This window comes from Haliaeetus albicilla, chromosome 3 (assembly GCF_947461875.1).
Source record: "Haliaeetus albicilla chromosome 3, bHalAlb1.1, whole genome shotgun sequence".
NCBI lineage: Eukaryota > Metazoa > Chordata > Aves > Accipitriformes > Accipitridae > Haliaeetus > Haliaeetus albicilla.
Genome location: NC_091485.1, coordinates 59,830,781 through 59,847,821, shown reverse-complemented (window position 1 = coordinate 59,847,821; position 17,041 = coordinate 59,830,781). Strand labels below are relative to the sequence as shown.

The following is a 17,041-nucleotide window of genomic DNA, read 5'->3' as shown; positions in this document are numbered from 1 at the left end:
CTTGCATTATAGATATAGATGCATATCCAATAATTAGACACAAGAAAGCATGTCATGCTTCCCTGCAATAATATTTTCAGTCAGTAATTCTTCAATAGCAAGATCCACTCTATGCCATTTTAAGTCTCCAGCCTTAGCTTCTGGCTAAAGTGATATTGCTTGGCTCTGTATCTTCTACCTTCATCTTCCTGCTGAACTTGTGACTTTCACAGAGTTTCAAGAAAATGTGAAAAAACAGCTAAGGAAACTCGCTTTTTATTTTCTTAGTACCTATTAAAACACTTCTTAATTATTCACTGATTCTATTTCCTTTCATTTTGTGTAAAAATGGGCTATAGTTATATGTGAAACTGCTAAATCATTTGACCAACTATTTTTAAGTAATTTTAAAGCTAGCAGATTTTAATGAATTGTTTTCTTATATTTTCTCTCATTTGTAAGTTTTATATTAATTATTTTATTATTATTTTATTTGTTATTTCTAGCTTTATGTGGTGGAGATGTTAGAGGACCTAGTGGAACAATTTTATCCCCTGGCTATCCTGATCTGTATCCAAACTCACTGAATTGTACATGGACTGTGGATGTTACCCATGGAAAAGGTAAATAAATCCTTTTCTCTTTTTCCACCTTTTTTTTATAATATGTAAGTCCAGTACTGTGCTACACATACGGATCTAGGTTAGCAGCAATGAACTAGGAACTGAGTGGCTGATTTTTGTTTTTGCTTATTTTTATTGTAGTAATTCCTAGAATTCCAGAGGTAGACTAGGCCCCAATGCTTTCTGCAGAACGAAAAGTCCCTAAAAGTTTATAGTCCAAGTAACCCATAGTTGGACGAGTGCACAATAATTCATACAGGTGAAAGAGGATGAATGCTTTTTCTGTGTTGAGGAGGAAATGCCTTATCTTAGAGAGAGATTAGCTGGAAGTAGTTACTGATATTTAGACTTGGTATTGACAGAAGAGTCTGAAGTGAAGACTTAAGTCAAGATGTTATTCTTATTATGCATAAAAAAAGAAATTAAGTTAATGAGAGGGGAGTTGTTTAAAAGATTGCTTATTATGCTAAATTTTACATTATCACTAGCTGTCGACAAGGAAATGTCAGAAAGAAAAGTCCTATTCTTTTGAAGAAAAGAAACTGTTTCAGCTTACCAAGACACATTTTCAGGGTGGCAGCGTATAAATGGCAGTTTAATATGCATTTATGGATTGAATAAATAATATATATTAGAAATAAATGTAGAGGGAAAAATGATAAATAATGGAATCCTGTATAAACATTTAGGGAGGTAAGAAAGAATTATATAATGACTGATCACAGAAGCTGAGGGACAGGAGACCTTTAAGAAAAGGGTGGTTATTTGTTGAAGGCAGATTACAGGATAAAGACGTAATAGTGGTTTTAACTGTTCTCTGAGAAAGGATCTTAGTAAGAGTTATTTCAAAGAAATATAAGACACACAGGAGTGGTTAGAAAATGCTTAGGGCAGAAATGGAATTTGGGATTTCCAGGTAGCAAAATTTCCTTGAAATAGTGTGTCCTAGTTGATTTCAAGTGAAAAGTTTGGGGACTAGATGAGAAGGGATGGGTCAAATTTTTAGATTTTTGTGCGTATTTTATTTTAAATATAGGAGTGACTGCATGGTACTGTTGTGAGTGGAACGAGCTAGAGAAGCATAAGAATTTAATGTTAAGGAAAGGAAAGAAATAGAGATAGGTGTCATAAGACAAACTGAATATAAATAGGGTGAGGTGATAAGAACATAAAAAGCAAAACTGCATATGTAACACTGGAAAGAATACAGAAAAAAGAATGAAAAGGAGAAGAAGGAAGGCAACTTCAATTCTGATTTTCATCAGTTTTCTCTGTGAGGCTTGAAAAATGTGACAAAGTACGCTGATAGTATATTCCTCTAAGAAAGAGTTATTGATAACATAAAAATAAGACTTCCCTCACAGAGAATTGTGCTGATCTGTGGTCCCCTTGCTCTATTTTGTACAAATAGTGTGATAGTTCCTCATCTAGATGTTAAATCACTCTGACTGGATGTCCCATTTAAAACTCCTTAAAGTGTTAAAGTGGCAAAGTGTATCTCTCAAAATTATTGCTCCAGCTATTCCGCAGTCTCTTTTTACTACCAAATGATGCCATTGTGTCAATATAATTTGCTTGTAAGTAGCCACAGTGAAAAAGCATTCTGAAATTACTGAGCCTATATCAGATGCTACATTTGTCCTTGTTACCTCGAGGTATGATACACAGTTTTTAGAGTTGCAGGAATATAAGGTACTGTGGATCTTTTGCAAGGGAGAAAGTATGTGAGAAGAATATAACTGTTCTTCTGGATAAGCAAGAAAGACTGACAGAAAGTGTAAGAAAACTGTTAGCCCTGTAGTAACTTAATTTGCACCCTATCTGAAAAGCCTTTGGATAACCAGTCTATGCTTTATAATCTGGTCATTGAAGAGAAGTAGCAGAGATAGATAAGAGTTTAGCTTCATGGAGTAACACATGACTGAAAATTATGTAAATTATACAGTAAACATGAGACCAGATGAAGCCATATTTTTCAGGATTCTTGAAAGACATTTTATTAACACTTTCATCTATCTTAAATTAAAAATGGGATTATGGACGAAAGTATGTGGAAAAAAATATTTTTTAAAAATTAAGTAGGCTTTTTGTTTTTTATCTTTTTTCTTGAACCCTCAGCTAGAGAAGTACTTAAAAATTGGGATAAATAAAAGCAGAAATTCTCAATGTGATTACATTTTATGTGAGGCTATTGAAAAAAACACCACATATAATGAGACTCCTGAGAAAACAAATATACAGAAAATATACAGGGAAAGAGAGTAGTAGTATGAACATACGCATATATAAGCACATACACACACTGATACGTGTATATATACACACACATATATCGATATAAGCACATTCTTATTTGTGTCAGTAAGTTTTATATTATCTTATGGAAATGTTACTAAGGAAAAAAACATATTAAATATGAATGCTATGTTGTAATTTGCCTTGGGCATTTTGATTCATGCTGCTGAAAGGTCTTCTGGAAACAATTGAAGAGTGAGGATTTGCTGTGAGTAGGAAATAGGAAATATTATATGAACTTCTTATATTTTGTTCTTGTGGGCAAAAAGGTGTTAATACTTTAAGCTCCTCCTGTAGTACTGCATTAGGAAGATAGCTCTCCTTTTATGATAATAAGTCACAGGCTTACTTAATTTAAATTTAATCTTCTAACAGGAAAGTTCTATGTCTGAGTAAGCTAGTCCATTGGGCCACTTCTGTATTTAATGGACAAATGCATATATCTTCAGGATATGAGTCATCTCACCCTGAAAAAGTATCTAAAGTAGAGGGAATGAACCATCCTCTGAAGGTGCCTATTCATCTCTATCATCTAATGTCCAGTGGGTTTATATAGCACCCAGATGAATCATCCATGGGGAGACTGAGTGACTTACTTAAGTTTTAGATAGTTACCATTTGGGAAAATTAATCCCGTACACATAAATGGGTTATTTAAAGTGAGGGAGATAACCTTTGTTCTGGAAATCTCATTTTCTGCTCTATTTCATGTCTAATATAATTTCAACTTCAGAATCTCAAGGAGTATCTTCTACTGGCCATTAATTAGTGATATGATCTTTTAAAAATAATTAAATTTTCTTTAGCCCACCCCCCCCTTTTTTTAGACAAAATTTGGTAGTTCAATGTCAGACTGCCAAGAAAATGTATATAACTTGTAGCTCCAGAATGCTGTGGGGTATTTTTTTAAACACACATCTTTATGTTGCAGCTTCATAATGCTGTTACATAATAGCAGTCAATTAAATGCATATGTTTAGTTAAAATCTGTATTTTACATCTGGATATGTTGTATTGTTACGAAAAAGTTTCTGTGTTTGTACATACTATCTTAAATAACATAATCTGCAATATAAATATATATATTTTAATTTTACTGTTCATTTCTGTCTAAAATTATAGAATTCTGTAATGATTTTTCATTTATGTTCATGTGGACCACATTATGATTTTGAATGTCCATCAAAACGTGATATGATTTTATTGTATTTTTAAAAATTTTGTTAACTAGGGAGTGGAACATGCACTTTAAATACAGTTAAATTGGTATTATTTATGAAGAGGAAAGGAAGCATCTATCATGACAATAATTATTGTATTTTGCCTGTGGTTAGCATGCAATTCAATATATGGTGAAGTGAAATTTGTGGAGTATCAATGATATATTTTAAACCATTTACTAATAGAACAGTTAATTTACCCATCCCCCAACAGTCTGGATTGTAATATTGAGAAATGACATTAGAGTGTTATGTCTTCCTGTCTTCATTTCAGATTTTAAATATTCCCCTTATAAAGAAAGTGGCATGTGAGGCATAATGAGGAGGAATCTACCTGAATTTACCATTTAAAATTCTTCTCTGGAGAAGACACAATCTGTCACACAGCATATATTAATGTGATTAAAATATTTTCTGAAGAAAACTAAATTGTACAGCTACTGCTGGGATATACCTTGGGGTTTTGCTTAGAAATGTCATGGCAATCTTGAAAATTGATTGAAACATTCCCTTGAGTTAAACCTTGAGTTTGGTGTTTGAACAATACTCAGTGAAGCTCAGCTGTGATTCACAGGAATTCCATTATTTTGGGTTACTACCATAAAATTTTCTTTGGCATTTCTGATTTTATTGTTGCAGTATACATGCATGTGTAAAAAGGGCCAAAATTAATTTGGAGTGCAGTAAATGCCATAAATACGGCCTGAATTTCAGCCTCATTCTGTATATATCACATTTTTCTCCTAAGAGCTAACTTTTCATGTCAGATCAACACTGTCTCTTATGTAAAAACTATGATAAAAAAAATTAAACCATTTAAGAGTTTATCAATCTCAAAGCTAAATTTTTAGGCATTAGCTCAAAAGATATGTAAACTAACCTTGATTCCAAAATTCAGTGTGATTTTTGCCAATTTATTGTCACACAATCTAGGATAATAAATAGGATGCTCAAAGCAGATGAATGACTTTGCTCATATAATTATTAAATTAAGAATTTTTAAAATCCAGAATATATATCTTGGATTATCTAGTTTTGTCCTATGCATAAAACACAATCCCATCCTATAATTTCTATATCAGTGCTACTAAGCAAGGGTGTGTTTATCAGGATCTGCAAGCTACAGCAAGTCGGGGGGGGCAGGTGTGGAGCAATAAGAAGAGAAGAAGGTATCTGCTTGAAAAAGCTGAATAGTTCTCCGATCTCTTTGAAGGGAAGCACAATCTAGAGGTCTCTAAGATCCAAGGAATTACTCTTGTTAATCCCATTTGTGTCTCCATCTGACAGCAAGACTAAGCATGTATTCCAAATTAGCCAATATGTACATAGGCATGTATGGCTGGTCACACAGACTAACATGGACAGAGACAAGTGTCTTTATTGGCACACACAGAAACACCAACAGCACCGAAACAGACATGAACACCACAGGCAGCCAAATCCTATTTCTCCAGCTGGGCTGATAGCAACAGGAGTTTGCTAGGAGTTACACAGACTCACACATGCACACACACATACCCCCACAACCTTCCAGGTCCTGGCCCAGCACTTGGCCCCCAGATCCCACTCCCTCCAGGTGCTGCCTCCTTGTGACTGATGGCCCTTTTTCCAGGTGTTGGCCCCTGACCTCATCCTGCCCACCAGGCAGCCCATCTTAATGTTCACTAGTGGTCACACATGTGCTCACACTCTGGACAGAGGCCACACTTACACACTAAATAGTCAGGAACAGAGTTTAAAAAGAACAGAGGACAGGCTGTGATGGTTAGGTTCAGGGATTAGTAAGAGAGGCTTAACCCTCTCAATTTTCCTGAACTTTTTTCTCCCTTATCCACCATGATCCCTCCCTTTACCTGCCTTTGGCCCTAAACATCTCACAAAAAGTTTTGCAGTCGCCAAATACCATTTAAAAATCTCATATTAAGTTTTACATAATCTCACAAATTCCCTCAAATACTCCACAGTAAATTTCTAATTTCCATGAGACTCAAGATAATCTTCTTTCCCCCATTCTAATCAGTTACTAAGTTCTGGTTGAACTGCTACAAGATTACAGTGATACATTCAATGGCCCATCAGTCATAAACTTAAGAGTTCCGGTCTTTGTTAGTGTCTCCACTAAATACTGCTCAGTAAAGCTTCTGTATGCGTGTATATAATTTATTACTTCCCTCATTTCTTGTCTTTGCTTGCTATACTGAAATGTCCTTGACTAGGTATCCTCATAAACCAAGTGTCCTTACATTCCAGATACCCTTACAAGCTGTATTTACTAGGTGTGATTGAGTTGCATTAACATAAATGTCTAATGCCATTTGAGACAACCTCAGGGATCCAATGTATTGTAAAAAGTACTACATGAGAATTGTACCGAGAGCTTCTAAAGCTGCGTGTGAAGTCTAGGAAAGATAACCTTCAACACCTAAAGGGGCATGAGGTTCCTATGTTTAAACAGCTAAGTCAAGCACAGTATATCTAGCTTCAGTCTTGGACTTTGTTACCATTTGGGAACTTCTTGCAGGGCGGGGGGAAGTAGAAAGGGGAATTATTTGTTTGATTTTAGATTAAATTATGTCTACTATTAAAAATCTGTTGTCCATGAGAGCAGCCAAAGATCATTAATCTTCATATACTATGTTAATCTTCAATCACGAGTGCATCTTCCTAAGCATTACATCATTAGATATATTTTACAGAGCCTGATTCATTGGTTTATAACTTACACAATAAAACCGAAAATGTTATTACACTAGAGGTCTCAATAACCACTTAAGCTAGCTAATGTCTTCTCCTGTTTCTTTTTCTTGACTTTTCTGTGCATTCTACCCAAAGATCATGGTCTAACTCTTAGTTACAGAAATGCAGAAAAAGTAATTTAATTGTGTGCCTTGACTTTTAAGTCTTTTTATTGCTATTGTGTTCAAGGATATATCTTCCTTTCTAGATGGGTGATTTATATCTGATGGTTTTCAAAGAAACATACTGTTGACATATGCCACATCTTATTAAGAGACCTCCCTTTTTGGGGGAGGAGGTGCTGCTATTACTGTATGTGCCATTAGAATATAATGATGTCATTTATTTTATAACCTTTCCTTTCACTGCTGCTATACAAGAATACTAGTGACTGTAAGAAATAAGGTTCAGCTTTCCTGCTCTGCCATAAACAGTTTTTGTAATTTTGAACATACATAGTGCATCACTAGATTTTACATAAAAATGCAAGCATATGTCTTAGAATTCTATAAATCAAGCATTCATATTTTGCAGCTAAAGGCAAAAGTAAAAGATAGTGTCAAAACAAAAAGACTGGCTACAAAGGTATTTTAATACTAAAATCAGGAAAGATACTAATTTATAGAAAAATTGGATTATCTTCATTTTCTGAACCATGATTCATAATGAAATGCCTGAATTTAATCCTTGGCTTAATTACATTGATGCTAACAGTGTGATATGTAAATGTAATTCTGTTTTTTCTAATAGGAGTGCAGTTCACCTTCTACACCTTTCATTTGGAGGATCATCATGACTACTTACTAATAACAGAGAATGGCAGTTTTACACAGCCATTAGCACGTCTGACTGGCTCAGAGCTTCCTTCACCAATCAATGCTGGTCTCTATGGAAATTTCAGGGCTCAGTTGCGCTTTATTTCAGATTTTTCAATATCATATGAAGGATTTAATATTTCTTTCTCTGGTAAGAAATACTTGCGATACCTGGCTCCTGAAAATTTTTTTTTCAGTATTTTATGTAAATAGAAAAATAAAAGTTTAAAATTGAAGTGATTTTGATGAATACATATACTAAATCATAAAATTACATAAGTTGTTTCCTAAGCACAACAATTTCAAAGCAAGCAAACCTGTGTGCCTCTGTAGACACATTTCTGCTACATGACAAATAAGATGGCAGTAAACTGTAAGACATATTATCAAGCGAGGAGAGGAAACAGAACTAGTCTAATTTCAGTTAGTGAAATTCCAGATGAGCCCAAGTGTCAATTATTTAGGCTTTTATGCTATGCCATTGTTTTCATTTGTTTTATGTACCTGAGACATTTATGGCTCTTACAAGAGTGATAAAGCGTTTTGTGTTATGCACCTTAAAAATGTTGTGAATGTATTCATTAGTCTTACTTTTTAATGTAGCATAATTGCCAATTTAACATTCACGCATTCATTTTGTTTTAAAATCTGAAATCTGTATTGATAGTCAGGTGGAAATATACAGAAATTACTAGACTGCAAGATTATAAATATGACTCATAGAAAACACGTTCTCGCTCGTACAAGCTGACTTGCTCTCTTGTTTTCAGAGTATAATCTTGAACCTTGTGAAGATCCTGGGATCCCACAATTTGGTAATAGAATAGGATTTAATTTTGGAGTGGGAGATATTCTGACATTCTCCTGTTCATCTGGATATCGTTTAGAAGGTGCATCAGAGATTATTTGTCTTGGTGGTGGCCGACGAGTATGGAGTGCACCTCTGCCAAGGTGTGTGGGTACGTGGTCAGCTGCTTTCATTTGCTTGTATGTGTAGTCATTGTCCATGGATTTGCAGATTTACAGCATGGAAAAGCATGGTAATACACCTCTTACTTTTTAATGTAATCTCATATTCTCTGTATCTCCTTAGTCAAATTTATTTAATCTTTTCTTAACATATTTAGTATTAGAACTATTGGTGGACTTCATATTCTATACTTGAAAGCATTTCAAATTGAGGGTGCAATGCTTATTCTTCCTATTTTGATTAATAGGTTAGGAAAATTGAGTATTAATTTAAAACAGCATTTACCAGTTCAGATGCCTAATAACTGACTCATTTTTGTCAATGCAAGCTTCCAAGTGATACCTGTATTACAAAATTGTGTAAGTGTAGTTAGAGCACTTAGACCAGAGTTAACTTCATAAAACTAAGTCTGTGTATGGGAGTGTGGTCAACCTGGGCTTCCTATGTAAATTACAGAACTATATCCTCAGAATACCCTCAGAATATCCTCAGAATACCCTCAGAACAGTTGTTCTGGTTTTAAAATGATGGCTAAGATAACTGACAGGAAACACTTTCTGATGGTTCCTAATACTCTCCACTCATTGTAAAGGTAGTCTACATTTGTAGCTTTGACTAGAAACCTAACTTTTAATGGCTAATGTTGTCTGAGCTGAATTCTTCCTAAATGTCTTGATTTTCAGTTCTATTTAGAATTGTTAAAACACCACCAATAAAATCTCTAAAAAGTAGGATAGTTACTTAAGTGTCTGTATTTATTTTATTTATTTAAGAGTATATGCTATAGGGAAAGGTTTATCTGTCTTTATCAATGTGCATTTGAAATTTTTTTTTTCATACTAAATTATATGATAGTAAAACATAAGTTTCTTTCAGAATCTGATGTATAATAACTATCGACTGATTATGTGCTTGCTTTTACCCAGTGTTAGTTACTGTATCATAGTTTTCATGTCCAAACTATTCCTATGCTTACCTTGGTATAACAAAAGTTCTTAATTTGGCATATGCAAAAGTGACATTTATGTATCTCTCTACAGAAGAGATGGTTTAGAAGTTGAGTCAGTGTAAAGCATGAATAAAGTTATTTTTGTGAATATTTGGTGAATTTGTAACCTTAATAATAATGAATGCATGCACAGTTGTGAAGACAGGTTCAATTTTAGTAATAAATTTCTGGAAGTGTTAGTATACTGAAAATGAATTGGTAAATTATCAGTAAAGAAGAACTTGCACAGAAGCATAAATGAAAAAAACTGCTATTTAGTTTTCATGACATAGAAAATAATGTTTACAATTGTGTGTTGGGGGGGGGGAGAAAAGCTGGAACACAAGGTGTAAATTATTTTCCAGTCAACCTATTTTCTCCTTATCTTTGAAAATGGAATAGTGTCCACTAGAATTACTTAATCAGCCATTTTCCCCCTATAAATATCAAGCCTTTGCCAATTTCATTGTTAATTTATATGCCATAATAATGAAATTCGAATAACTGGAGAGCAGAAATTCCTGTTGACCACTTTTATTGGATTCAGAAATTCACATATTGTTACTGTCACTCACGTTTGGCATTTTCTGCCAAAATGATTCATGAGGTTTAATGCTTCTGATATCGTATACACTTTCACATACACACAACCTCACGTGGGAACCAACCACTGTTCATAGTATTTGTGTTCAGCTTGTCAATACAAGAATACAAGACAAGAAAGACACAGAAAAATTGGAACAAGTTTGGTGGTGTGCCACCAAGATGGTTGGAAGCTGGAGCACTGATCCAGTGCCGAAAGGTGAGAGAAACGCATCTTTTCAGCTTGGAGAAGAGACAGCTTCACCAGAACCTAATAGCAGTTCTCAACAGCTGTGAGGAGATCATTAAGAGGATGGAGCAAGGTTCTTCACAGTGGTTTGTGACAGAAAGATGAAAGGAAAAGGCATAAATTGAAATAAGAGAGTTTCAGACTCAGACTGGAAATAAGCGCAACCTTTTCACAAAGAAAATGTTGAATAGTGGAACATACTGCCCAAAGAGGTTGTGCAGTCTCCATCCTTGGAGATTTTCAACATCCAGCTGGTTAAATCCCTCAGCAACCTGGTCTAACATCAGCATTGAGCCTTCGAGCAGGAGGCTGGACTAGAGACATCCTCAGGTCCCTTCCAACTTGAATTTGCCTGTGTTCTTGATCCTACATCCTCTTGATAGGTATAGTTGAGTCCCGTGGGTCATGATATTTCTTCTGTTGTCTTAGTAAATGTTCATAATGAATACCTATGCATTGTTACATATCTTAGCTCTCTACTTTCACCTGTGTCTTGGTCCTTTGATAGTGCAAGTTGCATAATTTTTAACTCATTCTATGATCTTCTCGTGTGTGAACCATTTTGGTTTCTTTAAAACAAAATCTTGTGGATATAACGATAGTTCACTACAGAACACCCTTCCAGTAGGTGATATGGGTGATATGCACTAGTCTTCGTCCTGTTTGCCAGTGGAGTCCTCCTAACAGCATTTTTGTTGACATGCATAATCAAAGCCTGTTTTGTACCCTTGATCACTTTCATACCACCATGCCAATCTTCATGTCATATTGCACATTTCTGTAACTTCATGCAACAAAAAACCCACTAGTATTCTGGATGTAGCACTGTTCTTAGATAATTTTGGATACTCTGAACACAGGAAAAATTATAGTTACACTTTTGGGCCACAGAGGCATCACACAGAATCTAGCCTTGTTTTGTATCAAAACATACCTATTGTCAGTCTTTTCAGATTTGTGGTCTTCCTTGCCTCTTGCCTCTGGAATTTCTGTACTTATCCACTTACCTATCCTTTTAAGTGAATTTCCTAAAGCTCAACACATTACTCAAATCTGAGGCCTTAGCACTATCAAACAGAAGAGACACAGACAGTACTCACATTTATATATCTTAATCTCATGTTATCATAAGGAAGCCAGCCATACTGGTGGCTTATTCAAAGTTTTTGATCTACTGTTAGTCCTTACATCTTGTGTGCAGTTGATTACTAATCATAAAACTTTTCATTTATTTTATTGATTTTTTTCTCCTGCTTATTCAGGCAAATTCCCAATTTTTCAAGAACATTCAGAAGGGTATGTTATAGAAGACAAAAGAAGACAAAATAGTAGCAGGAAATTTTGCACTAGACTAATTTTTTGAGACTGCTTTATTTAGTGCTGCATATTTTTAAGAGTCTGAATAGTCTATGAAATGACTGACATAGTCTGAATGTTATAGGATCTTAATCTATGTGATGGGTTGACCCCAGCCGGCAGATGAGTACCCAACCCAGATGCTTGCTCACTCCCTGCAGTGGGATAAGGGAGAGAACAGGAAGGTCAAAAGCAAGGGAAAAAACCAAACCACAAACTTGTGGGTCAAAATAAAGACAGTTTAATAAGTGATGGGGAAAAAAAAAGAAAAAAAAAAAAAGAAATGATGCAAAGGCAGTCACTCAGACTGATGCCCAGTCGATCCCCAAGCAACAACTACTTTGAAAAAACTCCCACAGTTTTATTGCTGAGTGTGGCACTATGGCATGAACTATCTCTTCTGTCAGTTCAGGTCAGCTGTCACAGCTGTGTCCCTTCCCAGCCTCTTGCATGCTCAGTGGTGGGGCAGCATGAGGAGGCCTTGATGCTGAGCAAGCACTGTTCAGCAATAGCTAAAGCATTGGTGTGTTATCAACAATCGTTTGGCCACAAATCTAAAACACACACTGTATGGGCTACTATGAATTAACTCCATCCCAGCCAAACCCAGTACAATCTGTTAATAAATAGACATATCAAATGGTTAAAAAAAGAGTCAAGAAACTTTAAATTGCTTGCTTTGAACCTCAACATAGACAGTGAAAAAATTTCTTTTTTGATACTGAGCAATAGATTCTTTAAAAAATACTTAAAGTAAGTATGAATATTTGTTCACTTTTAGCTTTTTCTAGAAGCAAAATCTAAGCTGTTGATAGTCCTAGGTAATAAACATTTTCAACAATATATTAGGGGCATGTCTCCAGCTTGTGGTACAGAGCACAGGTGTCAGCTTAAGTTTGTGAATATGCATTTCAGTTATTTTCATAAGGTTGTAGCACCCCTGAACTGGTTCTGATGCTTTTGGAGTTCAGATGTCTCTGCCTAGTGCTCTTCATAATTTTCAGTGCAATAGTTAGCTTAAAAGAAGCATTTAAATTTCCCTGTAACTATGTTATAGACAAGGACAAACGAGCAATTATTGTTGCTTTAAAGGGAAAATAATGAAATAGAAGAAAAATAAACTTTCCTGATAATCAATAATGGGATGAAGATGATTAAAAACCTGTAAGAATACTGTCATTCCTTAGTTTCATGTTTTCTTTTCATACTTTATTAAAATAATAACCAAATGCAGTGTTCATATTCAGCACACACACTGCTTTCCTGGAATTTCCTCTATTTCTAGTGAAATGTGGAAAGTAATCTTTTTTATGCCAGGAATTCTCATGTCTTTCTTTCTCTCCCCTACCCTCTTTCATTTTCTTTTTGCCTTTCTTTTCTTCGTTCCGTTATAAGGCTGCCCAATAGCCAAGTTGCATTGCCTTTCATTATAACTGTTATGTCAGAATTTCTATGTATATGTAAAGAAAATAATCTAGTCTCTTCATAGCTTCCCAACTGTGTAGGGCATTTCCTTTGGCTTCCTCAGGGCCATACAATCTTCCAGTCTGCTAAACCTTAGCTGGAAGACACTGACTTTAAAATCCATTCATTTATGTTTATTGCATACTTTTCAGATAATATTGTATATGGATCTTTGCTGGTAAAGATTTTTGCTAAGGTGATTTTTTTTTTTTCCTGTTTACCTATGTAGTTTCATTGCCAAGCTAGAGTTAAGGTACTTTTCAGGGAATACCTGGGGAGTGAAAAATAGAAATGTCTGAAAGGTTATATTGTATGAGAGAATAAATAAACTCAGTGCTGAACTGAAACACAATTATGTAACCAATGAAGTGAAGGTACTACAATAGATACGTCTGCAGTAATTGCAGAGTCCCTTAATTAGCAGGAAAGCCATTAGCTACCCTCTCTACATCTTATTCCATATTGATATTAGAGTCCTGCTGCATAGCTTTATCCGTTTCTGTGCATACACAAAATTTAAGGCAAAGGTTGTTTTATTATTTTGGGTTTGAAAAAGTGTCCTTTTGCTAGTTTTAACTGAGTTTTCTTTTAATATGTGGAATGTTTTGGCAGCATGAATTCTCAGTTTAAGGTCTGTGATATTGACTTGTAAATGTGTCATTGATTCCTCTCAGAACAAATTAATCCTAATCTTTCTTTTGCTTATCAGAAGTAAATTTATTCCTTTAAATATGTCTCCTATCTTTTCTGAGTATGTTATATTTCTGTTATTTTCTCCAGGGATAGAATATCCTGAACAAAGCAATGTACAGCCATTGAGGGCTTACTGTCTATTAGTATAATGGCATTATAATGTGATAAGCACTTTCTTAACATTTCTTATGTATTTTAATATTTTACATAAAGTTTTAACTATTCCTGTTCACTGTGTAGAAATTTTCACTAAGTTCCAACAGCTGTCAGGTTATTTAGTGTTTTGGTTTGGTTGTGGGGTTTTGTGTTTTAGAGTTGTTTTGTTTGTTTGTTGGTTTGTTCTATGAGAATGTTGTAGTTATTTAAAGGCAAATTGTGCACATTGGTTGTTTAAATTCTCCTAATACAGAAAATGTATTTGTTAATATATTTTACCTTGTTAATACTAATGCAGCTCATTTGTCATGCTATTTCTCTATCCTCCTTTGGTTGATTGCAGTGCAGCAACGTGTTGTTTAAAGAATATGGGACTCCTCCCCATTCTTATCAGCTGGCGTGATTAATTATGAAAAAATAATAGTAATAATGTAAATAATTGTTTCTAATAAGGATTTCTTTCTCATTTGTCCATTTTAGTAGAAACATCAACTTGCTGTAAAATGATGTGTAGGTCTTAAATACAGGACCTTCCCAAATCTGACAATAGTGTCTTTCATTATAACATAAACAATGCAGACAGAAAACCGCCAAAAAAGTATGTGCAAAGTATACTGAAAGTAAATTTAATACGCAGACAGCCACATGAATCTTTTGATGTTCAGATCAACTCTGATGTATATGCATGTACTACGGTGTGAGAGACTCAAAGAGTTAATGTCTCAAACATTGTGGTGGGGGAAGTTCTACAATACATAATAAGAAATTGCAGTTAGTAATTTTTGGCTCTATGAAAGGAAATCTGGTCTTTTGGAACAATGTGAAAAAAGTAAAAAACACTATTCTTATGATTGAAGAAGACAATATTCCTTTCATTTTCTTCACCAGCATAGGGTTCCCTGTATTTAACTCTTTCAGGATACCGAAACCACCTGGAAAACTTTTGATCACCTCATAACTCAGGTTATTCAGGGAAAGAATGCTTCAGTCACAACTGAATCCTTTCAGAATTGTCTTATTATCCTCTGTTCTGCTGTCTTGTTTTGACAAGAGTCTGTCTTCTTGCTTACATCTGCCATCAGTTGAAGAGAGAGAACTTCTGAAGATTAACAGTTTTATAAGAAACAGTTTGTTGAGCACTGAATTTAGATACACTTTCTGAAGTGACTGTTGATTTGCAGTCTACTACCACTGTTGGTTAAAGATAAAATCCTTCTTACAATGCTTCCACTTACACACCCAGCCAAGCTGTTGCAATGCTCTTAGTCTCCCAACCAAGAGACATCTTTTCAAAATACAGAAGTGCTATTTCTAGCTCTTATCTTTTGATTCCAAGGGATTGTCTTGAAGAAAACAATGTCTGAATTTCAACCTGTAGCAGTACGTCACATTTTTTTGTTTGCTAATTATTTATAGTGAAGATTTATTTCATCAGCTGAATTGTGAGAAACGTTGCAAAATTCTCCTAATAAAGCATTTTTTAAAAAAAGCCATTCATTGAAGAATTGTTTTCAAATGGTTAAATTACCCAAACAGATGCATTTCATTCCTTGGTTACAATAACAATGGCACTTTACATGATTACAGAATTTAAATACACTAATAATCAGTAGTTTAAACTCATCTGTTTTATTATGGAAATGTGCAATGAACACACATTCATAACCAAAAGCATAACAGTAATTTCTTATAAATAGCTCATTATATCAGTATTTTCCTTTCATTATTTTTCTTTGAGTTTTTGTTTATTTTCCTTTCTAATATTGAACGATTCTATATTTCTGCTGAAGTCCAGAAACAGTGATTTACTGCAATCTTAGTGTTAACATCCTTGTACTTTATATGAGGCTGAATTAAAATCTTTGTGGAAACATAGCTGGATGTTGGAATATTCTCCCTATTTCTTTTTTTTTCCTACAAGCAAAGTGTGTAGGGTAGGTTCTAAGTTTCAGCTGAAATAAGTGGATTTAAAACAAACAAACAAACTTTCTCATTAAAACAATCTGAATTTCATCTCTGTTGAATAGGGAATGTTACTAAAATGAAACATTAAGGAAGTGCAGAAATGTTAGTAATTTCTGATAAAAGCTCTAAGTATGTTTTTAAAGGATGGTCACAGACTTTCTGTTCCTCTGTGGTTTTTCTGTTACTTCTGAAATACCATTTTGTCCCTTCTTTTCTCTCTTCTATATTGCCCTCTTTATGCATTTTCCCTTAATTTTATCCTGGTTTGCCTATTCAGTCTCTTTTTTTCTGTCACCCACCATAATGCCTGTTAAAATTCTTTTCTGAACACTTTAAACAAAATACTTGTATTATTTATATTTATTCTAATCTTAAGAACTCCGTTAACATTTTTTCCCCTGACACTTTCTTACTCAGCGCTTAACTGCACATAGAAGTAGTATGGTTTGTTTTGGGTTCGTGTGGCGGGGTTTTTTGGTAGCGGGGGAGGGGCCGCAGGGACGGCTCCTGTGAGAAGCTGCTGGAAGATTCCCCGGCTCTAAGATGGACCCGCCGCTGGCCCAGGCGGAGCCCATCAGTGACGGTGGTAGCGCCTCTGGGAGAACGGATTTAAGAAGGGGAAACCTGCAGTGAGTGGGAGATTGGAATCCCTCTGCAGATAACCGAGGTCAGTGAGGAAGGACAGGAGGAGGAGCAGGGGAGGAGGGGATGCCCCTGCAGCCCTGGTGAGGTGGCAGGCTGTCCCCCCCCAGCCCAGGGAGGGGAGCGGGGGAGCAGATGCCCGCCTGCAGCCCGGGGAGAGAGGAGCCCGTGCCCTGAGGAGGAAGGAGCGGCAGAGACCAGGTGTGGAGAACTGACCCCAACCCCCATTCACAGCCCTCCTGTGCTGCTGGGGGGAGGAGTAGAGAAAACCGTGAGTGGAGTTGAGCCAGGAAGGAAGGAGGGGTGG

General features: G+C 35.4%; 1 protein-coding gene across 1 annotated transcript in view; it reads left to right on the top strand.

Moving 5' to 3' along the window:
• The window catches only part of CSMD3 (CUB and Sushi multiple domains 3), a 760,948-nt gene that overhangs the window by 472,655 nt on the left and 271,252 nt on the right, over nt 1-17,041 (top strand). Inside the window, exons 20-22 of the mRNA XM_069779925.1 lie at nt 486-602; nt 7,604-7,819; nt 8,439-8,627. Coding sequence (XP_069636026.1) covers nt 486-602; nt 7,604-7,819; nt 8,439-8,627 — 522 coding nt within the window. The remainder of the gene's footprint in view (nt 1-485; nt 603-7,603; nt 7,820-8,438; nt 8,628-17,041) is intronic.